This window comes from Scyliorhinus torazame, chromosome 16, assembly GCF_047496885.1.
Source record: "Scyliorhinus torazame isolate Kashiwa2021f chromosome 16, sScyTor2.1, whole genome shotgun sequence".
NCBI classification, from domain to species: domain Eukaryota; kingdom Metazoa; phylum Chordata; class Chondrichthyes; order Carcharhiniformes; family Scyliorhinidae; genus Scyliorhinus; species Scyliorhinus torazame.
The window spans coordinates 68,531,425-68,558,725 of NC_092722.1; the positions used below are offsets into that span (position 1 = coordinate 68,531,425).

At 51.5% G+C, this 27,301-nt stretch overlaps 1 protein-coding gene across 2 annotated transcripts in view; it reads left to right on the forward strand.

Annotated features, from left to right (window-relative positions):
• The window catches only part of LOC140392860 (solute carrier family 2, facilitated glucose transporter member 1-like), a 119,286-nt gene that overhangs the window by 44,941 nt on the left and 47,044 nt on the right, over window positions 1-27,301 (forward strand). For both annotated transcript variants that reach the window (XM_072478603.1, XM_072478602.1), the window contains exons 2-4: window positions 5,229-5,327; window positions 22,483-22,643; window positions 26,522-26,762. In XM_072478603.1, the coding sequence (XP_072334704.1) occupies window positions 22,549-22,643; window positions 26,522-26,762 (336 nt within the window). In that variant the 5' untranslated portion in view covers window positions 5,229-5,327; window positions 22,483-22,548. The remainder of the gene's footprint in view (window positions 1-5,228; window positions 5,328-22,482; window positions 22,644-26,521; window positions 26,763-27,301) is intronic.

The window sequence follows — 27,301 nt, forward strand, 5'->3', positions numbered from 1 at the left end:
TCCTCCTGTGTTGCCACTTTCAGTGATCTGTGGTATGCCCAGATCGCTCTGCCTGACAATACTCCGAAGGGTTCTGCCATTTACTGCATAATTCCCACCTGTATTATACCTTCCAAAATGCATTACCTCACAATTGTCTGAATTAAACTGCATCTGCCATTTCTCCGCCCAAGTCTCCAACCTATATCCTGCAGTATCCACTATCTGCAACTCTGCCAATCTTTGTGTTGTCCACAAACCAGTTACATTTTCCTCCAAATCATTTATGTATACGATGAACAAAGGTCCCAACTCTGATCCCTGTGGAACACCACTAGTCACAGCAAGAAAGAGTGGTGAACCTTTGGAATTCTTTTCCCCAGGAAGCTGTGGAGGCCGAGACCTTGAACATTTCCAAGGCCGAGATTGGTAGGTTTTTAATCAGTTCGGGAATTAAAGGGTTACTGAGCTGAGGCAAGAAAGTGGATTTAATGAGTGTGAGATCAGCCACGATCTTATTAAAAGGCGGAGCAGGCTCGAAGGGCCAAATGGCCTCACCCTCTTCCTATTTCGTTTGGTCTTGAACACGCCAACCCTACCCTCCTTGCCAGCCCTAATCCTGGTTGAACACCAGGATCCCGTCCTCCGTTCCTGTGCCTCCAAACCCCAGGCCCCTCGCTTTAGTATCCGATCCCAAGGGTATACCCCCATAATCCCTCCTCCAATACCCAATATCCACTCCAGTCTCCACACAACCAGTTCTTTTTCCCTTTCTTATGCCCTCCATGTATCAATTTGATCCTCTCAATTCAACTGGAATCCATCCAACATATCTCTACAACTCTATCTCTGTGTTCTCTCTCTCTGGGCGGGATTCTCTCAGCCCAGGGCCGGGCCGGAGAATCCCCGCGACCAACGTGAATCGCGCCATGCCACCCAGACGCCGGCACACAGAATTGGCGCCGGAGTGGTTGGCGCAGCGCTGGTCGGGGGCTGCACTACGCCGGCGCCGTCCGCACCTGCTGTCAGCTGGCGGGAACTCGGCGTGGAAGGGGCAGGGGGGGCGGCCCATGGGGGTGGAGGGTGTGGTCCGACCCTGGGGAGGCCTCCGATGTTGCCTGGCCCGCGATCGGGGCCCACCGATCGGCGGGTCGGCCTCTCTGGCTGGCGGCCTCCTTTGTTCCGCGCTGGCCCCTGTAGTCCTGCGCCATATTGTGTCTGGGCCGGCGAGTTGAAGGAAGCCACTGCGCATGCGCACGTTGGCTCCGGTGCCACAGCGCATGTGCACATTGGCGGTGGTGCCGCTGCACATGCGCGGATCCCGTGGCGCCCAGTTCACGCCGGGATCGGCAGCTGGAGCGGCGTGAACCACTCCAGGGCCATGCCGGCCCCTGTAGGGGCCAGAATTGCTGATCCTGAGGCCGTGTTGATGCCGTCGAGAAACGCGACGGCGTTTCCGACGGCGTCAACACTTAGCCTCAGGATCACAGAATCCCGCCCCCTGTGTCTCTCTCTCTCTGTTTGTCATTGTTGCTTTCTCCCTCTCACTCTGTCTCTCTCTCTGTCTCTCATCTATGTCTCTTGTCTCTGCCACTCTGTCTGTCACTCTCTCTGTCTCTCTCACTCTGTCGCTCACTCGCTCTCTCTGTCACTGTCTCTCTCTCTCCCTTGTTACTACTGACATCCTAATAATCCCCCCCAAAACACGTAGATGACTTGCATCTATCTAGATCTTTAAAGGATGATTTCACAGCCAATCAGTTCCTTTCGAAGGGTAGTAACTGGTGTAATATAGGAAACACCAGAACCGATTCAAGCAACAAAGATCCCACGACCTGCAACTAACAGATTGTCCCACGTCGCTTCACAGGAGGATGATAAAATAAAGTATGACACAATGACCCGTAAGGAGAGAGTAGATCAGGTGACCAAGAGCATGGGGGAAAGAGGAGAGGGGGAGGGTGATGTCGTGAGGCAGAGGTGCCAGGAGGATAGTGCCGAGCTTGGGGCTCAGGCAGCTAAACCAGGTTGGCACAATTGTCAGAGAGAAAGTCATGGGAAGCTATAATCAGAGCTGGAGGAGTTTACAGGGGTGGGGGTTAGAGGTCACAGCTGGAGGAGCTTACAGGGGTGGGGGTCAGGCCACAGAGGGATTTGGGAAAACTTGAATGAGGATTTTAAAACCAAATCATAGCTTGACCGGCAAAGCCAATCGTAAGGTCGATCGAGTGGAGGGAGGGCGATGGGTGCACCCAGGACTGGGTGATGCCAGCTTGAGACACGGGGTGGGGCAATGGGTGCACACAGGACTGGGTGATGCCAGCTTGGGACACGGGGTGGGGCAATGGGTGCACCTTGAACTTGGTGCTGCCAGCTCAGACACAGGGCTGGGGGCAATGGATGCACCCAGGATTGGGTGCTGCTAGCTAGGACATGGACGGAGGCAATGGGTGCACCCAAGACTAGGCGCTGCCAGCTCGGACGCTCGGAGGGGGCAATGCGTGTACCCAGGACTGGGTGCTGCCAGCTCCGACACAGGGCTGGGGGGCCGTTTGAGCTGCGGTTTACAGAGGGTAGAATGTGGGACGGCAGTCAGCGTTGAAGGGGTTGGGTCTGGAGGTCACAAAGCTCAGGATCAATCTGGGATCTTGTGACTTAGAGAGGCGAGTGCTTTCAGTAATGAGGATGATGTGAACGTGCCACTCACCTTGTCCCACCTCGCCTGTGACTTGGACACGAACGCACCACACCTATCTTCAGTTTTTACATTCCTCTTTTTATTCCCTCCATCCTTCCTAGATCCCTCACTCCTGTCGCCAGATCACTGTCCCTTCCCCCTTTCTGATACTGCCTCTTCACAAATCCTGCCCCCCTGCAACCCTTCAGCTTCCCTGTGTTAACCCTCCGCCTCGAGCTCTTCACTCATCCTGCGTAGCATCACCCCGCCAGGCATTCACCCAGAATCCCCATCCCCTGCTCTCTCTCCCTAATCTTTCCCTCCCCTCATCCCTCTGCCATCCCATTCCACTCGGCACAACCACTGCTCACCCTCTGGACTCTGCTGGTGGATTCGCTCTCATTATCCTTGCTCCCCCCACCTTCCTCCAGAGCGTACCAGCATCCCACAGGACGAACTGTCCCTCATACCCCCTTACGTGGGCAGCTGTCTATCTGTGACTGGCCTACACTCCTGCAAAGACCCCTGGTGGGTTTTACCACATGAGAAAGGTTTTACATATACAAGCTGGAGGAGGTTACAGAGTTAGGGAAGTTTGTTGGGGCTGGAGGAGGTTATAGAGATAGGGAGGTTTGTAGGGGCTGGAGGAGGTTGCAGAGATAGGGAAAAGTGGAGTGGCTGGAGGATGTTACAGAGATTTTAATATTTTTAATATATTTTTTTAATTTAGAGGACCAAAATCTTTTCTTTTCCAAGTAGGGGCAATGTAGTGTGCCTAATCCACCTACCCTACACAACTTTGGGTTGTGGGGGTGAGGCCCACGCAGACACGGGGATAATGTGCAAACTCTACACAGTCAGTGACCTGGGGCAGGGATTGAACCTAGGTCCTCAGCGCTTTGAGGAAGCAGTCAAACACTGTGCCACCGTGCCGCCCAGGAAAGTGGATTTATTGAGTGTGAGATCAACCACAATCTTATTAAAAGGCGGAGCAGGCTCAGGGCCAAATGGCCTCGCCCTCTTCCTATTTCGTTTGGTCTTGAACCCTCCAACCCTCCTCTCCTTGCCAGCCCTAATCCTGGTCGAACACCAGGGTCCCTTCCTCAGTTCATGTGCCTCCAAACCCCAGGCCCCTCGCAACGTTGATCCCCGTCTGTATTGCTTCCCGGCATTAGGAAAGGGAGCTGCCATATGTTGGGTTGGCATGCCCTGTCGCTCGGGTCCTATTGTCGCCGTGATCAGCCGGCAGCCTTTCCACCCCCTTCACCAAAGCCGGCCTTGTGACTGGTTTCCTGGTCTGACCGGTTTTTCAGTTTCAGCAGGTTCCTGCAGCCTTGTCTGTGACCTCAAAATTCCACCAGCATCTCCCGCATGCCACACAAATCGCCGTTCCCACAGTAAATGCTTGTCACATTTTGGAAAGTGCTCAACACAGCTGACATTGGGCAGCAGGGTGGCGCAGTGGCTCAGCCCTGCTGCCTCACGGCACCAAGGTCCCAGGTTCGATCCCGGCTCTGGATCACTGTGTAGAGATTGCACGTTCTCCCCATGCCACCTACAGAACCCATACCCCCATAATCCCTACTCCAATACCCAATATCCACTCCAGTCTCCACACATAACCAGCTCTTTTTGCCTTTCCTATGCCCTCCATGTATCAATTTGATCCTCTCTCAATTCAACTGGAATCCATCCAATATATCTCCACACTGTCTCTCTCTCTCTCTGTCGCTGTTGCTTTCTCTCTTGCTCTGTCTCTCTCTTTTTCCATCTCTGTCACTCAATCTCTCTCTGTCTCACGTCTCTGTCACTCTCTTTCTCTCTCTGGCATTTTCTGGCAGTTCTGTATGTTAGAGTGAAACAGCTGGTCTCACTCTAATATGCATTCCCGAGATCTAACCAATGCATGGGATCTAACCCCATCGCCTCGGAGACCTCGGGTGAGCGGCGTTCAGTGCTGGTATCCAGAAACCAGATGAAACAACACTCGTGGTGTGCTTGTCCTCTGGGTAGGGTGGCATCCTGGCACTGCCAGCCTAGCACTGCCCAAGTAGTACTGCCAGCTGGCAGGGGCACTGCCAGGCAGGTCCTGTCTAGGTGCCAGGCTGGCATTTTTGCACGACGGGGATCTGGCCTGGGAGTGTCCTGTGCAGGTCCGGGGGCGGCTGAGGACCCCCTTATAGGTGAGTTGGTGCTTGGGGATGGGGGGGTTCAGGGGTCGCGTTGGGTGATTGAGAGATAGAGACACCATTAGAAAATGGCATGGATCTCTTCCTGCACTTGGCCCTGCATTCCCCAATGAGGCTCCCAATCTACCCGAATGGCCGTTCGATAGTGAGGTGTTTCTCAGTGCTAATTCGGTTAGATTGAGCCCCGTTTCCCTCTCAGAGACACAGCCAGACTCGCTGAGTTTGTCCACAACAATCTTCTTACATCTGAATCCAAGTTAGGTGAGAATGTGTGTGTGCGTGTGAGAGACCTGAGACCGCCCTCCCGGGGGTCTGTGAGGGGGTGGGAACAACCTGCTGTGATCCCCAGTGCTCTCAATTAACCTTTTCCTTTTCCTCCGCAGACCCGGTTAACTATCCGCCTCGTCTACGCCGTGTTCGTGGCTGTGATTGGTTCCCTTCAGTTCGGCTACAACATTGGAGTCATCAATGCCCCAGACAAGGTACAGAGTCAATCATCCCGGCTCCTGCTCCCTGTCCAGTGACCCCTGGGTTAGGGAGGGGTGAATCAGCCCGGGTTCCTGCTCCTGATTCCTGTCCAATAAACCCTGGGTTAGGGAGGGATGAATCAGCCCGGGTTCCTGCTCCTGATCCCTGTCCAGTGACCCTGGGTTAGGGAGGGGTGAATCAGCCCGGGTTCCTGCTCCTGAGCCCTGTCCAATAAACCCTGGGTTAGGGAGGGGTGAATCAGCCCGGGTTCCTGCTCCTGATCCCTGTCCAGTGACCCTGGGTTAGGGAGGGGGTGAATCAGCCCGAGTTCCTGCTCTTGATCCTGTTTAGGGGCCTGTTTAGCACAGCTGGCTTGTAATGCAGAACAAGACCAGCAGCGCGGGTTCAATTCCCGTACCGGCCTCCCCGAACAGGCGTCGGAATGTAGCGGCTAGAGGCTTTTCACAGTAACTTCATTGAAGCCTATATGTGACAATAAGCGATTATTATTATTATTCCTGTCAAGTGATCCCTGGGTCAGGAAGGGGGTGAATCAGCCCGGGTTCCTGCTCCTGATCCCTGTCCAGTGACCCCTGGGTTGGGGGAGGGCGGGGGGGGGGGGGGTGAATCAGCCCAGATTCCTGCTCCAGATCCCTGTGCAGTGACCCCTGGGATAGTGAGGAGGGTAAATCAGCCCGGGTTCCTGCTCCCTGTCCAGTAACCCCTGGGATAGTGTGGAGGGTAAATCAGCCCATGTTCCTGCTCCTGATCCCTGTCCCGTGACCCCTGGGATAGTGAGGAGGGTCAGTCAGCTTGGGTTCCTGCTCCTGATCCCTGTCCAGTGACCCCTGGGTTAGGGAGGGGGTGAATCAGCCCAGGTTCCTGCTCCTGAACCCTGCCCAGTTTGAGTTTTAATGTTGAATGCTGCAGCAGACATTGGCCCTGCATTGACAAAATCTCATTGTCTTTTTACTGGTATGTGTGTCAGAGTGAGGCTGCAGGATGTAATTTGAGCAGTCTGCGTTTGACTCATTCATTCTCTCTATGTCCACGCCTCGTTCTCTCTCTTCCTATCTGTCTCTCTTTCCCCCTCTCTCTGTTCCTTTCTCTATCCTGCCCTCTCAATCACTCTTCTCTGTCCTCTCTCTCTCTCTCTCACTGTCCTCTCTCTCTCTCACTGTCCTTTCTCTCTCTCTCTCTCTGCCGCAATGACATCTCTCTCGCTCTTTCGTTCTCACTTCCTCTTGATTTCTCTGAGTCTGCGTCAGTTCCAGATCTGAGACGGTGACTCAGGCACACACCCACACCACACACCCCCTGCAACAGCCAATGAGGGAGGACAACTGAGAGACGTCAGTCGGACCATACCCCCAGGGGAAATCACCGCGCCGCCTGACAGAGAGTGAATTAAACCCAGCCCCAGAACCAGCAGGAAGAGGGGAGGGGACAGAAAGCGACCCCGGGGACCGAGTTTCTCAATCTGAGTGAGCTCTCTTCAGGAAAGATCAACCTCGACCCCAGTTCAATTAACCAGTTCCCCCTCCAGAGATTACCCCCCCCCACCCCCCCCATCAGAGAGATCCCCACAGAGAGATTCCATCCCCCTCCCAAGAGATTCACTCTCCCAATTGAGATTCGCCCCCCCCCCAACAAAGAGTGACCCCCAAATTCTCTCTCAATGGGCGCGATTCTCTGGCCTCGTTGCGCTCTCGCTCAAGCGTAACGAGGCCAGTGAATAGCGGGAGAGGCCAAAAACGAGAACCGCAGCAAGTGGCAACAGTTTGCAATGCAACCGGCCCGCTCCCGTAGGTGAAATCGGGATCTCGCAGTAGCGAGGTGAGAAACCAATTATCACCACTTAAGCCCAATATCCATACATTTAACAGGTGCGACCCCATATCCAACAGCCTCCCGTCATTCAGCGGCTTCCCCAGCAAGAGCTCATGCTGACGCCGATTAATACTCCTTTTGAAAAATGTGGATGCCATGGAAGGGTGCAACCGGGCAGCACCACTCCTGGCACCACCATGCGAACCCCTGAATCGTGTGGACTCGTTCTGTGGGCAACCCCTGTCCCTGCCCGTCCGCCCCAATGACCACCCATAAACCCCACCAACTGTTGAGGCCTCTGGCTGCGCGGCTGAAAGCTATTGCCAATAGGGATTTCGCAATCGTGGTTAAGTGTGCACTTCACGACTTCCGGTGACGACGATGTGCTGAGCAGTCGCACGTCATTTGGCTCTCCTCCCGTAGACCCGCAAAATAGCCACTTTTCAATGTAAACATGCCAAAAAACGCAGTAACTCATTCCCCAACCTTAGAAAGACAGAGGAAGGAAGAAAGAAAGGGGAAATATAAGAAAAGATGCCCGAGAAATGCCAAACTAGGGGCCGAACAGAGACCAGGAGTGGAAGGGGCCAGGACCGGCCACACTCGGATGAGCCAATCAGCGCACGAGGCGGCGGTGCGCAAGTTCCGCTGCAGCGAGAAGGGCAGGGCAGCCACGAACAAACCCCTCCCGCACCGTGGGGGGGGGGGGGGGGGGGGGGGGGGGGGCAGCTGGAAGGCTGAGGGATTAAGGGAGCACCAACTGGATATAAAGGCGGAGGTAAAAGCGGACATTCAGGCCGCAGTGAAGGACGTGGTGGCCAAGACTCTGGCCCAAATACAGCTCGCCCTGAGCAGAGCAGAGAAGAGACTGGAAGCCCAAGAGGCTACCATCAAGGACATGGAAAAGGCAGCAACCGACCAGAGTGATCGGATCGTGGCACTGGAGAAAGAGGTGGCGACGTGGGTCGCGATGCAGGGCAGTCTGAGGGGTGAAGTGGAGGATCAGGAGAACCGCTCAAGGAGGCAAAACCTGCGGATTGTGGGCCTACCGGAGGGAATCGAAGGCAGAGACCCCACGGTACATGTGGCCCAGATGCTGGGCAACCTGGTGGGAAGGGAAGTTTTCCCCAACCCACCAGAAATAGACAGGACACACCGATCACTGCGCCCGAAACCCAAAGCTGGGGAACAACAGGGCAGTAATAGACAAACTGCACCGGTACCAGGACCGAGAAAGAATCCTGCACTGGGCCAGGCAGGCCAAGAACTGCAGCTGGGAAGGACATAGTATTGGGATATATCAGGACATTGGAGCTGACTTGGCCAGGAGACGGGCGGATTTTAAGTGCAAAAGCAGCCCTGCACAAAACGGCGTACGCTTTGGTATGCTGCACCCAGCGAAGCTCTGGGTCATATATCATGGCAAGGAACACTTCTTCACAGCCCCAGCCAAGGCAGACAAGTTTGTCGTGGAGTGTGGGCTGGAACAGCTACAGCAGGGGAAGTGATAAGGGGCCCCTGGCAAGGAACGACAACAGGGCAACGAGCCAATGCGGGGGTGGGGTGGAGGGGAGAGGGGGGAGGTAGCACCTCTCCCATCACCCCAAACACATCCTGAGCGACAAGCAGCAAGCCACCGCCTGAGAGACCGCTTTGGGCGGGGGATCGTGACCTCGTTCGAGAGAACGAGAGCAGCGGAGCAGGGATAGTGGAGTGGCATTCGCGAGGAGTGCAGGGCAGGAACTACAGAGAGCGAGCAAGGGAGAAACGAGACAGTAACTCCCGAGAGGGGGGTCACCACACTAGCGGGAAAGCTAGCGCTGGGACCATGCAACAGAGAAAGGCCGCGGTACCCCCGACAGGGAGTGGAGGGGGGGGACACAGCAGGGATGGGGGAGCAAAGGGGGAAAAGAGCAGGGGGAAGGGAGACAAAGGGGGGGGAGCATAGGAGAGGGAGGATGAGGGGGGGACTGGGGAGGAGGGGGGATGTAGGGAGAGGAGTAAAAATAGGACCAGAGTGAGAACGGCAATATGGCTACAAACGGCAGCTACCAGGGGCTGCAAGCAACCACCTAGTAAGGTCTCTGGGTGAAGGGAGACCCTGGAATACAGGGGCCTACCCACATGGCGGACGCACAGGTGGCGGCCATGTTGGGCACCCCTTGGCATTGCTGCCTCACGGCGCCGACGTCCCAGGTTCGATCCCGGCTCTGGGTCACTGTCCGTGTGGAGTTTGCACATTCTCCTTGTGTCTGCGTGGGTTTCACCCCCACAACACAAAGATGTGCAGGACAGGTGGATTGGCCACGCTAAATTGCCCCTTAATTGGAAAAAATTAATTGGGTACTCTAAATTTATGGGAAAAAAAATGTTGGGCACCCCTTGGACAAAGGGAAACCCCAGAGCGCAGGGGCAGATTCACATGGCGGACACACAGTTGAGGCCATGTTGGGTGCCACCTGGACAAAGGGAAACCCCGGAGCGCAGGGACCCGACTAAATGGTGAGAGCAGGGGCAGCGTCCATCTTGGACGGCCCTCTAACAAAGGAAACCTCGGAGTGCAGGGGCGCATCCACCGGGTAAGTATGGTTAATCCCACAGGAGCCGGGAGATAAAACCCCCCCACCAGGATAGTCACCTGCAACGTCAGGGGACTCAACAGCTCAGTGAAAAGATCCAGAGTCTTCAGCCACCTAAGAAACATGAAAGCTGACATAGTCTTCCTCAAAGAGATATACCTGAGAGAGCATGACCGACTGCGGGTAAGGAAGGGCTGGGTGGGGCAGATCTACCATTCCGGTTACGGGACGAGGGCCAGGAGGGTGGAAATACTGATCACTAACAGGATAATGTTTAAGGCGACGAAGGCGGTTACAGACCCAGGGGACGGTACGTCATGGTCAGCGGGGCCCGAGATGGGGCACGGGTAGCACTCGTCAACGTGTGCGCTCCCAACTGGGACGACATGAAACTCATTAAAAAGACCACGACGGGGGGCAGCGGCCTCTCTGGAGACGATATGGGGCTGCTGGCGGATGAAGAGGTGTGTGGATGGATAAGGAGGAGCATTCAGAACTATGTGATAACAAATGACACAGGGGAGGTAACAGCAACAACGGTTTGGGAGGCTATGAAGGCGGTCATCAGAGGGGAGTTAATCTCTATTAGGTCCCACAGAGAGAAGAGGTAGAGGGCGGTGAGGGAGAGGCTGGTGGGAGAGATGTTTAGGATGGACAGGAAGTACGCGGAGGCCCTCGGGGGGCTGCTAAAGGAGCGCCGGAGATTACAGGCAAAGTTTGATTTGCTGACCACGGGGAAGGCGGAGACATAGTTGAGGAAAGTGAAAGGGGCAGTCTACGAGTATGGGGAGAAAGCAAGTAGGATGCTGGCGCACCAACTTCGCAGGAGAGAGGCGGCCAGGGAGATTGGGGGAGTGAGGGATAAGGAAGGTAATACGGTGCTGAGCCCAGAGAGAATCAATGAAGTCTTCAAGGAGTTTTATGGGAAGCTGTACGAGTCAGAACCCCCGAGGGAGGGGAAGCGATGAAGCAATTTATGGATCGATTGAGGTTCCCAAGGGTGGACGAGGAATGGGTGGAGGGACTGGGGGCCCCGATTGAGTTGGAGGAGATAGTTAAGGGACTAGCAAGTATGCATCGGGCAAGGCCCCGGGTCCGGACGGCTTCCCTGTAGAATTTTATGTGAAGTTCTCGGAGCTACTGAGCCCACTCCCGCTGAGAACCTTTAACGAGGCAAAGGAGAGAGGAACCCTCCCCCCCCCGACGATGTCGCAGGCATTGATCTCGCTCATTTTGAAGAGGGAGAAGGATCCGCTTCAATGTGGGTCCTACAGGCCGATATCGCTCCTGAATGCAGATGCCAAACTGCTGGCAAAAATTCTGGCTACCAGAATAGAGGACTGTGTCCCGGGAGTGATCGAGGAGGACCAGACGGGTTTCGGCAAGGGCAGGCAATGGAACACAAATGTGAGGAGGCTCCTGAATATTATTATGATGCCCTCGGAGGGAGGGGACACAGAAATAGTGGCTGCAATGGATGCAGAGAAAGCCTTTGACCGGGTGGAGTGAGAGTACCTGTGGGATGTGTTAGGTAGGTTTGGATTCGGGGAGGGATTCATAGGGTGGGTCAAGCTACTGTATCAGGCCCCTGTAGCAAGTGTGTCCACGAACTGGCTGAGGTCGGAGTATTTCAGGCTGCACTGAGGGATGAGGCAGGGGTGCCCCCTATCCCCGTTACCATTTGCCCTGGCAATTGAACCATTGGCCATAGCGCTGAGGACTTTGAGGAACTGGAGGGGGCTGGTCCGGGGGGGGGGGGAGGAGTACCAGGTTTCCCTCTACGCGGATGACCTGCTATTCTATATTTCGGACCCGCTAGAGGGGATGGGGAGGTCATGCGGATCCTGGGGGACTTTGGGAGTTTCTCGGGGTACAAGTTGAACGTGGGGAAAAGTGAGTTGTTGTAATCCACGCTTGGGGTCAGGAGGAGAGACTGGGAGAGAATCCCGCTCAAGATGGTGGAGAGGAGCTTTCGTTACCTAGGTATTCAGGTGGCTAGGAACTGGGATGCCCTACACAGGCTCAATTTATCTCAGCTTGTAGAGACGATGGAGAGAGACTTTAAAAGGTGGGACATGCTCCCGCTTTCCCTGGCGGGAAGAGTGCAGACTGTGAAGATGACGGTTCTTCCCAGATTCCTGTTCGTTTTTCAGTGCCTCCCCATTTTCATCCCCAAATCCTTCTTCAAGCGGGTGATCAGGATTATCACGGGATTTGTGTGGGCAAACAAGACCCGTAAGTCAAAAGACTTCTTGGAGCGTAGGTGGGTGGGGGGGGGGTTGGCACTGCCGAACCTCTGTAGCTACTATTGGGCGGCTATTGTGGCCATGATTAGGAAATGGGTAATGGAGGCGGGGTCGGCGTGGGGACGGCTGGAGGCGGCGTCATGCAAAGGCATCAGTATAGGGGCACTAGTAACGGCACCGCTGCCGTTCTCGCCGGCACGATACACCACAAGCCCGGTGGTGACGGCGGCACTGAGGGTCTGGGGTCAGTGGAGAAGGCACAGGAAGGAGGAGGGGCCTCAGTTTGGACCCCGATACGGACAACCATAGATTTGCTCCGGGCAAGCTAGACGGGGGGGGGGTGGTTCCAAGGCTGGTATAGGGCAGGCATTAGAAGGATGGGAGACCTGTTTATAGATGGGACTTTACCTAGCTTGAAGGCGCTGGAGGGGAAGTTCGGCCTGCCCCCGGAAATGCTTTCAGATGTCTCCAGGTCCGGGACTTTCTCAAAAAACAGGTGAGGACATTTCCGCTGCTACCCCCTCGAAGGATACAGGACAGGGTAGTGTCTGGCATCTGGGTCGGAGAGGGGAAGGTGTTGGACATATACCAGGAGCTGCAGGAGGCGGAGGAAGCCTCAGTGGAGGATCTGAAGGGCAAGTGGGAGGAGGAGCTAGGCGAGGTGCTAGATGAGGGCCTGTGGGCTGATGCCCTGGGCAGGGTGAATTTGTCCGCATCATGTGCCAGGCTCAGTTTAATTCAGTTTAAGGTGGTGCACCGAGCTCACATAACGACGGCGAGAATGAGCAAGTTCTTTGGGGTGGAGGACAGGTGCGCGAGATGTGCAGGGAGTCCGACGAACGATGTCCATATGTTTTGGGCATGCCCAGCGCTTAAAGAATTCTGGCAGGGCTTTATGAGTGCTATGTCCAGGATTTTGGACATGCGGGTGAAGCCGAGTTTCAAATTCCTAGGGGTGCACACCTCCAAAAATCTGTCCTGGTCCACCCACGTCGACGCTACCACCAAGAAAGCACAACAGCGCCTATACTTCCTCAGGAAACTAAGGAAATTCGGCATGTCCACATTGACTCTTACCAACATTTACAGATGCACCATAGAAAGCATCCTATCAGGCTGCATCACAGCCTGGTATGGCAACTGCTCGGCCCAGGACCGCAAGAAACTTCAGAGAGCCGTGAACACCGCCCAGTCCATCACACGAACCTGCCTCCCATTCATTGACTCCATCTACACATCCCACTGCCTGGGGAAAGCGGGCAGCATAATCAAAGATCAATCTGGGTGTTTTAGTTTGGAAGTGTTTTTGTTATTTCCTTTTGGTCTCTCTGTGTGTACATCTGTAAATATACCGTGTATAAAACCCAATAAAAACTTCAAAAAAAAGTTAGCACTTCACACATGCCAAGTGGATTCCCGTGGGTGGGCGGGCCATGTAGCATGTGGGAGTCATTGCTCAGCATCCCAATCAGACTGTGATGCCTGAACACTGCGGGAGGCAACACCACACACGCAACATCCATACACCCAAGGGGTGGGACACAGCTCCGGCGACATGCCCACGGCCGGAGGGTGGGTGAGCACCACGGGGAGCGGGCGAAGACTTGAGAGTTGGCAAAGGGTCCAGGGGTCAGCGCTCATTGCGGAAGGAAGTGACAGAGGCACCATAATGGTTGTGCGAAAAGGTGTTTAATGTGTTGTACTATACCCCACTCCTGATGGTGCCGGCCCCCCTCACCCCCTAACTACCTCCCACCCCCTCCCCCGGTGCCCTCAGTGATCCTCAACATTCTTGGCCCTCCTAGCTCTGCCACTATGTCTTGATGTTTCCCAGGGGTGCACATCTGAGGTAGAGGCTGCCAGCTGCTGACCTTGTCCCGTGGCATTTGATGCCCCTGGCGGGCGTCCTCTGGGGGTTCTGAGGCTGAAGACCCTGGCTCACTTGTCGATGGCACACACACAGCCGTGCCACCCTGTTCGGTGTGCTGACCCCAAGACGCATCCTCATCAGAGGGGTGGATCACAGGGGAGCTTGTTGCCACTGTCACCACTCCATGGGACGGGTTCGGTTTCGGGCCCAGTGCTCCCTCATCCCGATCGGTGCCCATAGGGACCTAGGGTTAACCTTGGGATGGAGGGGCAGCTGGTTCAAGCCCTGTCTGCCCTGCATCATCTGGCTCTGCCTGCCCTGGCACTTGCCTGTGGTCCGTACCAAGGTGTTGACGCCCTCAGCGATGCTTCTCAGTGACTGGACAGGCTCTGCAGCGCCTCGGCCATTCTCATCTGAGAGCAGGACATGCCCGCAGAACCTCATCAAGATCAGCCTGGTACTGGGTGACATCCCCTAGTGTTATGGGCCAGGGTTTAGAGAACCCCAAAGTGTATCATGGAGTTCACCTGACCCACAACTTTTAATAGATTGTGGTATGGGGAGCACACGGCCCACTCTACAGGTGTGGTACAGCATAAATGGAAAAGTTTTTTTTAAAGCAAAACAATGTTTATTCTATGAACTCAAGTTAACCTTTTTAAAACTTACAGTGAACATCTTAGCAACCATTAATTCAAATACAACCCACAAAGACTACAACACTAAGTAATCCTTTAAGCTTTCTTTTTAATATCCATAAGACTTAAAAAAACAAAACCTTTAACAGAAGCACCTCAGGTTTAACTTCACTACTGAGAACAGTTACCACGTTGAAATCAGCAAATGGACATTCATAAGCTTGCAGAGATTCACACACATCCTGTTGTGATTGCAACTTCTCCAAAACTAAAATGAAACCAAACTCGCCCTGCAGCAAAAAGCCTAAAGTGAAAGTAAAAAGCTGACAGACAGCCCAGCTCCACCCACTCTCTGACATCACTGCAGCAATAAATACCCATTTCTTAAAGGTACCCTCACTACAGATATTTATATACACACCCCTTTATAAACACCCATTTATAAACACCCATTTCTTAAAGGTACTCTCACATGACACCTCCTCCCAAGAAAAAAAAACCCATCAACTTCAAGATGGTTTCATTTTTCACCTTTTCACTATCCTTCAAGAAATGCACACAGTAAATATACGTTTTTGTTTTTTAAAAAAAACACACGCAAACAGGTATAATAATATAGTCCTTTTTTTTTTCTTCCTCCAACTGAAATCCTTCTCGGTTGACAGTCTCTTTGAACAAGAAGGTCACTGCACGATCCATCCATTTCTCTACGCCTCGGCATTTCTCTTTAAAGTCAGATACTTTAGTTCAATCTGATCACAGAGTCCCTTGTAATTTTCCAACACAGGAGCATTCGTTATCACAGCTTCCAGGCAGTCAAATGCCTGTTGAAAGTCCGCTGTCCATTGACATTTTTGACGTTTCTTCAGCAAGTCTATCAGTGGAGCAATCACGCAACAAAATGTTTTCATAAATGTTCGATCAAATCCACTCATGCCAAGAAATTACATTGTTTCCCTTCGTCTTGAGGGTATCGGAATCTCCTCAATAACTGTTGGTTTCACATCCCGTGTGACTGTTCAACCCTGTCCGATTCTATGGCCAGGGAAAGTGACTTGGGCTTGTCCAAATTTACTTTTGGCTAGGTTTATCACCAAACCCGCCTCCTGAAGTCGACCGAATAACTCCATCAGATGTTTTAAATGTTCTTTCCATGTCTGGCTGAAAATTGCCAGATCGTCGATGTATACCCCACAATTGGGTAATCCTGAAACGTCTTTGTTAGTTAACAGTTGAAATATGGCTGGGGCGTTTTTCATGCCAAATGGCCTAACTTTGAATTGGTATATACCATCTGGAGTCACAAAAGCTGAAATCTCCTTCGCCCTTTCGGATAAAGATACCTGCTAGTAACCTTTAAGTAAATCCAATTTGGAAATAAAAGCTGATTGTCCCACTTTCTAAATGCAATCCTCCAAACATGGGATAGGATAACAATCCACTCTTGCAACTACATTAACCTTTCTATAGTCCACACACAACCGTTGGGTACCGTCCGGTTTAGATACCATCACTATGGGTGAGCTCCATTGGCTGCAACCCACTTCAATTATGCCATTTTTAAGCATACTCTCAATCTCTTTGTTAACCTGTGCCAATTTTAAAGGGTTAAGTCGATATGGATGTTGTTTGATTGGAACAGCATTTCCCACATCCACATCATGTGTAACCATTTTAGTACTTCCCAATTTTTTTCCACAAACTTGCCCATGTGATATCAATAACTCTTTCAGATCAGTTCATTTTTCCTCTGGAAGGTAACTCAACAATTTATCCCAATTTTTAAGGACATTCTCGTTTTCCAATTTAATTTGAGGTATGTCAAATTCACAGTCATCTGGATTTGATTTGTCACTTTGAGTTAGAATCATTAAAACCTCCTCCTTTTTCTCTCCTTCCCTTTCAAAGTACCTTTTAAGCATATTCACATGACACACTCGGTGAGTCTTCCTTCTATCTGGTGTTTTTACCACATAATTCACCTCATTTAATTTCCTTTCAATCTGATAAAGTCCACAAAACCTAGCTTTTAAATGTTCACCTACCACTGGTAACAATACTAAAACTTTATCTCCACTGGCAAAACTACGAACTTTGGATTTCTTGTCCTCTACCCGTTTCATCACATTTTGTGCTACTTTTACATGTTGTCTAGCCAATTCACCTGCTTTATTTAACCGTTCCCTAAAATTTGACACGTAATCCAATAATGTAATTTCCGATTTCTCACTCACCAATTTTTCCTCAATCAATTTAAGTGGTCCTCTTACCTCATGACCAAAAATTTGTTCAAAAGGACTAAATTTGGTTGACTCATTAGGTGCATCCTTAATTGCGAACAGTACGAATGGAATTCCTTTATCCCAATCCTCTGGATAATCGTGACCATAAGTCCTCAACAGTGTCTTTAATGTCTGATGCCACCTTTCTAACGCTCCCTGCAATTCTGGATGGTACGCAGTTGATTTCAATTGTTTTATTCCGAAGCTATCCATAACTTCTTTGAATAACCTTGAGGTAAAATTTGATCCTTGATCCGATTGTATTTCTGTGGGTAGTCCATATCCAGTAAAGAATTTAAGTAATCCTCCACAATCTTTTTAGCTGTAATATTACCTAATGGAAACCTAGTAGACACATCCATTATATCAAAATATATTGATTCCCACTTTTCGTTTTAGGAAGCGGTCCAACGCAATCAATTAGGACCCTTGTAAAAGGTTCCTCAAATGCTGGAATGGGTATTAGGGCGCTTTTTTTTCACTGCTTGAGGTTTCCCTATCACTTGACATGTGTGACATGATTGACAAAATTTAACTACATCTTTATGTAGTCCAGGCCAATAAAAATGTTTTTGTATTGTAGCTCGAGTTTTCCTTATTCCCAAATGACCTTCCACTGGTACCTCATGTGCAACTCGCAACACCTCCTTTCTATACCCTACCGGCAATACTACTTGATGAACTTCTGCCCACGTTTCATCCGCCTGCATATGTAAAGGTCTCCATTTTCTCATCAAGACATCACTTTTACGGTAATAACACTCTGGTATACACTCAGGTTCCTCTTCCCTATATGCTTTCTGATACATCCGTTTTATTTCTGTATCCTTTTGTTGTAACTCCACCAATTTTCCTGAACTAAAAAATAACCACCTCATCCTCCACCTATTCTTGTTCTTTTTCAACCATCTGATCAAAAATCGTTTCTGATAATTGCACTTCAACTTCATCTTCACTCTTTGATTTCTCCTCCTGTCTTAACCTGTGACTTTGCGACCTTGTTACTACACAATCCGGAAAAATCCCAGGATATTCGTCCTTCAACACTTCAGTTGTCTGATTTTCCACAGGCTTATCAACCACAGTAGGCATCACTCCCACCTGCCATCCAGCTCTATCATTACCCAAGGTAAATTGTATTCCTGGACAAGATAGTTTCTCTGTTCCTCCTACTACCACTTCATCACTATCCACTGGACTTTCCAACCTTACCTTATATAATGGAACACTACTCCTCTCACCCTGAATTCCACATATTACCACCTTTTCTGGCAATATTCTTCCCAAACTACCTGCTCCTGATACACATGAGTAAACTTTACCCACACGAGTAAATTCTTTAAAGAAATCTGGCACCTTCTTATCAATCACCTCTTGATCAGGCTGTACAATCTTTTGCACCTCCTTCGCTTCACTTGGGCTTTCCTTTACCACTTGAACAAACCCCACTGTCTTATCCTGTTTTACCACATCAGCCATCCCAGTGCTTTTCTTCAACCACCAACACTGTGACTTTACATGGCCTAGTTTATGACAGTGAAAACATTTGATATTTTTCATTTCTTTTCCACCGTCCTGGATTTTTTTTTCCGTCTGAGATGCACTCTCCTTATTATCTCCCATCAGATCACCTTTACCACTTGAGTATTTCTCATGTCCCCAGTTTATATCCCTCACAGGCTGAAACTGATGTCAGAAACCAAGCTTTGATTTATGAACTAATTCATAATCATCTGCCATTTCTGCTGCTATCCTCGCAGCTTTAACCCTCTGCTCTTCCACATGAGTTCTCACTACATCAGGAATTGAATTTTTAAACTCCTCCAAAAGTATAATTTCTCTGAGAGCTTCATACGTTTGGTCTATTTTCAAAGCCCTTATCCACCTATCAAAATTACTCTGTTTGAGCCTTTCAAACTCCATGTATGTTTGACCAAATTCTTTCCTTAAATTTCTAAACCTTTGTCTGTCGGCTTCAGGCATTAGTTCATATGCACCTAAGATGGATTTTTTCACCTCCTCATACATCCCAGATACCTCCTCCGGTAGTGATGCCAACATTTCAATAGCCCTACCTGTCAGCTTTGTTTGAATCAGTAATACCCACATGTCCTGTGGCCATTTTATTTGTTTAGCTACCTTCTCAAATGAAATGAAAAAGGCTTCTACCTCCTTCTCGTCAAACCTTGGCAATGCTTGGACATATTTAAATAGACCAAGCCTTCGACTTTGACGCTCTTTCTCACTATATTCATCATTATCATCCAACTGGATGTTTCCCTTTACACCTGCCAATTTTAACTGACTGTCATGTTTCATGGCCATTTTCTGAAGTTCAAACTCTCTCTCTTTATCCTTTTCCCTGATCTGTATCTCCCTTTCTCTTTCTTTTTCCTCTCTCCCTCTTTCTTTTTCCTCTCTATCTCTTTTGTATTCAAGCTGCTGTAATTCTTTCACCTTTGTTTAATTTGTAACTACATTTTTGCCATTTCCAGTGAGTCAAACTGTATCTCAGGCAACTTTAAATGCTTAGCCACCGCCATAATTACCTCATTTTTTCGCACTTTGTCAGGTAATGTTAACTGCAATGTTTTTGCCAAATCTAACAGTCTGCTTTTAGTCTCTGTCCGTAAGGTACTGCGTGTGACCGTCTCCACCCCCAAAAACTTCAGAGTATCTGAAATAGCCATTGCCCACAACACACTCCCTACTTAAACTAAAATCCCACACCTGAAAAGCAACCACAATGTGCTCACCCCTCACTGTCTTTAAGTTCACTAAGCTAATCCAATAGATAGACTTTTATCCCCCTCGAGCCCCCAATTTGTTATGGGCCAGGGTTTAGAGAACCCCAAAGTGTATCATGGAGTTCACCTGACCCACAACTTTTAATTAATTGTGGTATGGGAAGTACATGGCCCACCCTACAGGTGTGCCACAGCAGAAATGGAAAAGTATTTTTTAAAGCAAAACTCAAGTTAACCTTTTTAAAACATACAGTGAACATCTTAGCAACCATTAATTCAAATACAACCCACAAAGAATACAACACTAAGTAATCCTTTAAGCTTTCCTTTTAACATCCATAAGACTTAAAAAAACAAAACCTTTAACAAGGTTTTTCACGACTGAGAACAGTTACCACGTTGAAATCAGCAAATGGACGTTCAGAAGCTTGCAGAGATTCACACAAATCCTGCTGTGATTGCAACTTCTCCAAAACTAAAATGAAACCAAACCCACCCTGCAGCAAAAAGCCTAAAGCGAAAGTAAAAAGCTGACAGACAGCCCAGTTCCAGCCACTGTCTGACATCACTGCAGTAATAAATACCCATTTCTTAAAGGTATCCTCACTACAGATATTTATATACACACCCATTTATAAACACCCATTCATACATACTCATTTCTTAAAGGTTTACCCTCACTACAGATATTTATATACACACCCATTTATAAACACCCATTTATAAATACTCATTTCTTAAAGGTACCCTCACTACAGATATTTATATACACACCCATTTATAAACACCCATTTATAAACACCCATTTTTTAAAGGTACTCTCACATGACACTAGCGAGTCGGACATTCTACCGAGACCCTCAGCCATGGCTGTCAGACGACTGCGCAACGCCTTTGACACTTTCACTGATGGTGCCGACGTCGTGCACCAGGCTCTCTACTGCGGTCACCACCCCAGCAGTGTTGGCCTCAGTGGTACTCATTGCCGGTGCCACCTCCTGCGCCCCTGGCCTCTGGCACTCCTCCACGTGGCTATGGATCTCCCTCTGAATGTTCCGCTTGCTCTATCATCTCCATCAGCTTCGGGTAACCCTGTTCCAGAGGCTCAGTATCAGGCTGGAACCCAGCTGGTCCTGGGATGCAGAAGCCCTCCGACTGCTGTCTCGCGTGGCGGTTCCTGCCTCCAGCTGCTGTACATCAGCAGCAGTGTGGTGCTCACCAGATTGTGCCCCAGAAGCCTGTCCCCTAACATGTCCCACCGAGGTGTGTGTCAGGAGAGGGGGCCGACCAGGATGGGCCGTCGGCTGGAGGACCTGCGGGAGAATGGACATGTGGTCAGTGGGAAGGATGGGTCAGACAGTAAGGCAATCACTATTCACGTAGTGGAGCCCGGTGGTTCCTCACCTCTGCGGCATCCACCCTCTGCATGGGTGAGAGTCCAACCAGACCATGTCAGTTCCACGCCGTCGGGAACTCGGCCGTTCGGGAGTGGAGTATTGCTGGGCGGGCCTCTGGCATAATTCGTGGACGCGCGGATATTCGAGACCTGGAGAATCGCCGGAGCGGCGCCAGGTCCGATTCCGTCGGGAAAGTTGATTCTCCGCCCCCGCGCCAAACGCAATTTTGGCGCGGGGCTGCGTAGAATCCAGCCCCTTATGTCCGGCAACCCTCCCCAGTCTGGGCCATCTCCCGACAGTTATGGGAGAGCTTTTCTGAGGAGACACAGAGGGGGCACCGTTAGTCGCTTGCATGGTTCACAGCGGTGGGTAGGGGTGTGTGAAGGAGAGGTTGGTGGTGTTGAGGGGGGTGGTGGAATGGCTGGGGGGTGGCATGGTGATTTGAGGATGGATGCTCCTTTGCGAAGGGGGGGGGGGGTTTAGTGTCTACTCACTCGCCCTGCCCGGTGTAGGTCTTGGCCTTTTTGCGGCACTGGAGGCCAGTTCTCCTGGTCACACTCTCCGAGCTGACAGCTGCCGCCACCTCATCCCAGGCAGCACTGGCTGCCTTGTAGCTGACTCTCTGGTGGAAAAGGACATCCTTCCTGACCTCCACGGCGTCTAGCAGCCTCCCAGGTCAGCATCTCCTAATCTTGGGGCCGGTCTCCTGAGCGCCATTGTTGCGAGCTGCCTGGGGTTGGCTGAGCAAGTGCATCTTTTTAATAAATTTAGAGTGCCCAATTCATTTTTTCCAAATAACGGCAATTTAGCGTGGCCAATCCACCAATCCTGCACATCTTTTGGGTTTTGGGGGTGAGACACACGCAGACACGGGGAGAATGTGCAAACTCCACAGGGACAGTGACCAGGGCCGGGATAGAACCGTGCTAACCACTGCGCCACTGTGCTGCCCTTAACAAGTGCATCTTGAGTACTGCTCGGCCTTGTTATTGGGGGGGCTGGTGAGCCCGGTCCCGGCGAATTAGCTGGTGACCCTTCATTTGCGACCAGAACCCGGTGAGGCCTCGTTAAGTGGACCAATTAACGTTGAATAGTGTTGCCGGCCTCGCTAGGTCGAGCGCCGGGAAGCTAGAGGCAATTCCCGCTCGCCACCACACTTCCGTAGAATCACGCCCTCTATCTATCTCTTTCAGTGTCGCTCTCTCCCTCTCTCTGCCTGTCTCTCCCTCCCTCTGTCCCTCCCTCTCACAATCTCTTCTTCCCAGACAATCCCTCTCTCACAATCTTTCAATCTCTATCTCGCTCTCAATCATTCAGTCTCTCTCTCAATCTCTGTCTCAAGTGTCGTCTCTAACGCGCTTTCTCAATCTCTCTCTCTCTCTCTCAATCTCTTTCTCTTTCTCTCAATCTCTCTCTCTCTCTCAATCTCAATCTCTCTCTCTCTCTCTCTCAATCTCTCTCTCTCCGAATCTCTCTCTCAATCTCTCTATCTCTCAATCTCTCTCTCTCTCAGTCTCTCTCTCAATTTCTCTCTCAATCTCTCAATTTCTCTCTCTCAATCTCTCTCTCTCTTCCATCAGATTATCAAGAGTTTCTACAATGAGACGTACTTTTCCCGAACGGGTTATTCAATCACAAATGATGCAATGACTCAGCTGTGGTCGGTCTCAGTCTCCATCTTCAGTGTTGGTGGAATGATAGGGTCGTTCTCTGTCGGAATCTTTGTAAACCGCTTTGGAAGGTAAGTGAGTACCCACACCCACACACTCACACCCACCCTCACACCCCCACCCACCCTCACCCCCCCCACACACCCTCACCCCCCCACACTCAACCCCTCACCCCCACCCACCCTCACCCCCCCCACACCCTCACCCCCCCACACTCACACCCTCACCCCCACACACCCTCACAAACCCACCCCCACCCCACCAACACTCACCCCCCCACACACACCCACACACACACCCACCCACCCTCACACCCCTACCCTCACACCCCTACCCTCACACCCCCACCCTCACCCCCCCACCCCTCACTTACCCACCCCCACACACTCACCCCACCCCCACACTCAAACCCACCCCCACACCCACACCCTCACTTACCCACACCCACACAATCACAGCCACCCTCACACCCCCACACCCACCCTCACACCCCCACACCCTCACACCCACACACTCACACCCACACTCACACCCACCCTCACCCCCCCACACCCACACCCCCACACACTCAGACCCCCACCCCCCCCCCCTCACACCCCCACACCCACCTTCACCCCCACCCTCACCCACCCCCACACTCACACACCCTACCCCCACACTCACACCCCTACACCCACCCCTACACATCCCCACCCCCACCCCCTCACACCCACCCTCTCCCTCCTACACACCCCACACTCACACACCCTCACATTCACCCCCCCCACACCCACCCTCACCCATCCCTACACACCTCCATCCCCACACACTCACACCCACCCTTGCCCACTCACACCCACCCTCTCCCACCTACACACCCCAACCCCACACTCACACCCACCCTCACCCACCCCCACACTCACACCCCTACACCCACCCCTACACATTCCCACCCCTACCCCCTCACACCCACCCTCTCCCTCCTACACCCCCCACACTCACATCCCCACACCCACCCTCATCCACCCCTACATACCCCCACACTCACACCCCCACACCCACCCCTACACCCCCCCACCCCGCACACACACCCACCCTCACCCACCCCTACACCCCCCCACCCCCACACACTCACACCCACCCTCTCCCACCTACACGTCCCCAACCCCTCACCCTCACACACTCACACCCATCCCCACAGCCACCCTCTCCCACCCCTACACCCCCACCTTTACTCACCTTCACTCAGTCACCCTCAGCAACCCTCACCCGCCCACTTCTCACCCTCGCCCATACTTCACCCTCACCCATACCTCACCCTCGCCAGTCCCTCACCCTCGCCCATACCTCACCTTGAACGAGTACTTTTCTTCTGTATTTATAAATGAGAGAAGCCATATTATTGGAGAGGACAGTGTGAAACAGACTGGTAAACCCGAGGAAATACTTGTTAGGAAGGAAGATGTATTGGGCATTTTGAAAAACTTGAGGATAGACAAGTCCCCCGGGCCTGACGGGATATATCCAAGGATTCTATGGGAAGCAAGAGATGAAATTGCAGAGCCGTTGGCAATGATCTTTTCGTCCTCACTGTTAGCAGGGGTGGTAACAGGGGATTGGAGAGTGACGAATGTCGTGCCCCTGTTCAAAAAAGGGACTAGGGATAACCCTGGGAATTACAGGCCAGTTAGTCTTACTTCGGTGGTAGGCAAAGTAATGGAAAGGGTACTGAAGGATAGGATTTCTGAGCATCTGGAAAGACACTGCTTGATTAGGGATAGTCAGCACGGATTTGTGAGGGGTAGGTCTTGCCTTACAAGTCTTATTGAATTCTTTGAGGAGGTGACCAAGCATGTGGATGAAGGTAAAGCAGTGGATGTAGTGTACATGGATTTTAGTAAGGCATTTGATAAGGTTCCCCATGATAGGCTTCTGCAGAAAGTAAGGAGGCATGGGATAGTGGGAAATTTGGCCAGTTGGATAACAAACTGGCTAACCGATAGAAGTCAGAGAGTGGTGGTGGATGGCAAATATTCAGCCTGGATCCCAGTTACCAGTGGCGTACTGCAGGGATCAGTTCTGTGTCCTCTGCTGTTTGTGATTTTCATTTATGACTTGGATGAGGGAGTTGAAGGGTGGGTCAGTAAATTTGCAGACGATACGAAGATTGGTGGAGTTGTGGATAGTGAGGAGGGCTGTTGTCAGCTGCAAAGAGACATAGATAGGATGCAGAGCAGGGCTGAGAAGTGGCAGATGGAGTTTAACCCTGAAAAGTGTAAGGTTGTCCATTTTGGAAGGATAAATATGAATGCGGAATACAGGGTTAACAGTAGAGTTCTTGGCAATGTGGAGGAGCAGAGAGATCTTGGGGTCTATGTTCATACATCTTTGAAAGTTGCCACTCAAGTGGATAGAGCTGTGAAGAAGGCCTATGGTGTGCTAGGGTTCATTAACAGAGGGATTGAATTTAAGAGCCGTGAGGTGATGATGCAGCTGTACAAAACTTTGGTAAGGCCACATTTGGAGTACTGTGTACAGTTCTGGTCGCCTCATTTTAGGAAGAATGTGAAAGCTTTGGAAAAGGTGCAAAGGAGATTTACCAGGATGTTGCCTGGAATGGAGAGGAGGTCTTACGAGGAAAGGTTGAGGGTGCTAGGCCTTTTCTCATTAGAACGGAAAAGGATGAGGGGCGACTTGATAGAGGTTTATAAGATGATCAGGGGAATAGATAGAGGAGACAGTCAGAGACTTTTTCCCCGGGTGGAACAAACCATTACAAGGGGACATAAATTTAAGGTGAATGGTGGAAGATATAGGGGGGATGTCAGAGGTAGGTTCTTTACCCAGAGAGTAGTGGGGGCATGGAATGCACTGCCTGTGGAAGTAGTTGAGTCGGAAACATTAGGGACCTTCAAGCAGCTATTGGATAGGTACATGGATTACGGTAAAATGATATAGTGTAGATTTATTTGTTCTTACGGGCAGCACGGTAGCATTGTGGATAGCACAATTGCTTCACAGCTCCAGGGTCCCAGGTTCGATTCCGGCTTGGGTCTCTGTCTGTGCGGAGTCTGCACATCCTCCCCGTGTGTGCGTGGTTTCCTCCGGGTGCTCCGGTTTCCTCCCACAGTCCAAAGATGTGCAGGTTAGGTGGATTGGCAATGATAAATTGCCCTTTGTGTCCAAAATTGCCCTTAGTGTTGGGTGGAGTTGTTGACCTTGGGTAGGGTGCTTTTTCCAAGAGCCGATGCAGACTCAGTGGACCGAATGGCCTCCTTCTGCACTGTAAATTCAATGATAATCTATGATTAATCTAGGACAAAGGTTCGGCACAACATCGTGGGCCGAAGGGCCTGTTCTGTGCTGTATTTTTCTATGTTCTATGTTCACCCTCGCCCATATCTCACTCTCGCCTGTACCTCACCCTCGCCTGTCCCTAACCACCGCCAGTCCTTCACCCTCGCTCATCCCACACCCTCGCCCGTCTCTCACCTTTCCCTCACCCTCCCAGGCCCTCAACCTCGCTGGGCCCACACCCTCACCCTCCCCTGTCCCTCACCCACACCCACCCTCACCCATCTCTCAACCTCACCTGTCCATTACCCTCACCTGTACCTCACCTTGCCCGTCCCTCGCCAGTCCCTCCCCCTCGCTCATCCCGCTCCATCGCCTGCCCCTCACCTGTTCCTCACCCTCACCTGTTCCTCGCCCAGGCCCATCCCTCACCCTCGCCAGTCCCTCATCCTTGCCCGCTCCTCACCCTCACCCACACCTCGCTGTAGCCCATACCTCACTCTCGCCCACTCCTCACCCTCGCCCGTATCTCACCCTCACTCGTCCCTAACCCTCGCCCATCCCTCACCTCAACTGCCCCTCACCTCACCCGTCCCTAACCCTCGCCAGGTCCCTCACCTCGCCCGTCCCTCACTTCGTCCGCCCATCACTGAATGTCTCTCTCTCTCTCTCTCAGGAGGAACTCCATGCTGATGGTCAATGTGCTGGCCTTCATTGGCGGAGCACTGATGGGATTCTCCAAGCTCCTCAAGTCCTTCGAGATGATCATCGTGGGACGTCTGATCATCGGGCTCTACTGTGGCCTGGCCTCCGGCTTCGTCCCCATGTACGTGGGCGAGATCTCCCCGACCAAACTGCGCGGAGCATTTGGAACCATGCACCAGCTGGGAGTGGTGATTGGGATCCTCATTGCTCAGGTAGGTCGCCAGATCAACAGAGGTGGGGGAGGGGGAGAGATCCTCACCATCTCCTCCCTCCACCAAACACAAATCCAACACTAACACCGGGTCAGGGAGCCCATCATAACTCCTGTATACCTCTCTCCCTCTCTCAGACTGTGGACTCTCTAACCCCTCACTCTAACTCGTGTCTCCCTCTCTCTCTCTCTCTCTCTCTCTCAGACTGTGGACTCTCTAACCCCTCACTCTAACTCGTGTCTCTCTCTCTCCCTCTCTCAGACTGTGGACTCTCTAACCCTCACTCTAACTCGTGTCCCTCTCTCTCTCTCTCAGACTGTGGACTCTCTAACCCTCACTCTAACTCGTGTCTCTCTCGCTCTCTCTCAGACTGTGGACTCTCTAACCCTCACTCTAACTCGTGTCGCTCTCTCTCTCCCTCTCACTCTCAGACTGTGTATTCTCTAACCCCTCACTCTAATTTGTGTCTCTCTCTCAGACTGTGGACTCTCTAACCCTCACTCTAACTCATTTCTCTCTCTCAGACTGTGGACTCTCTA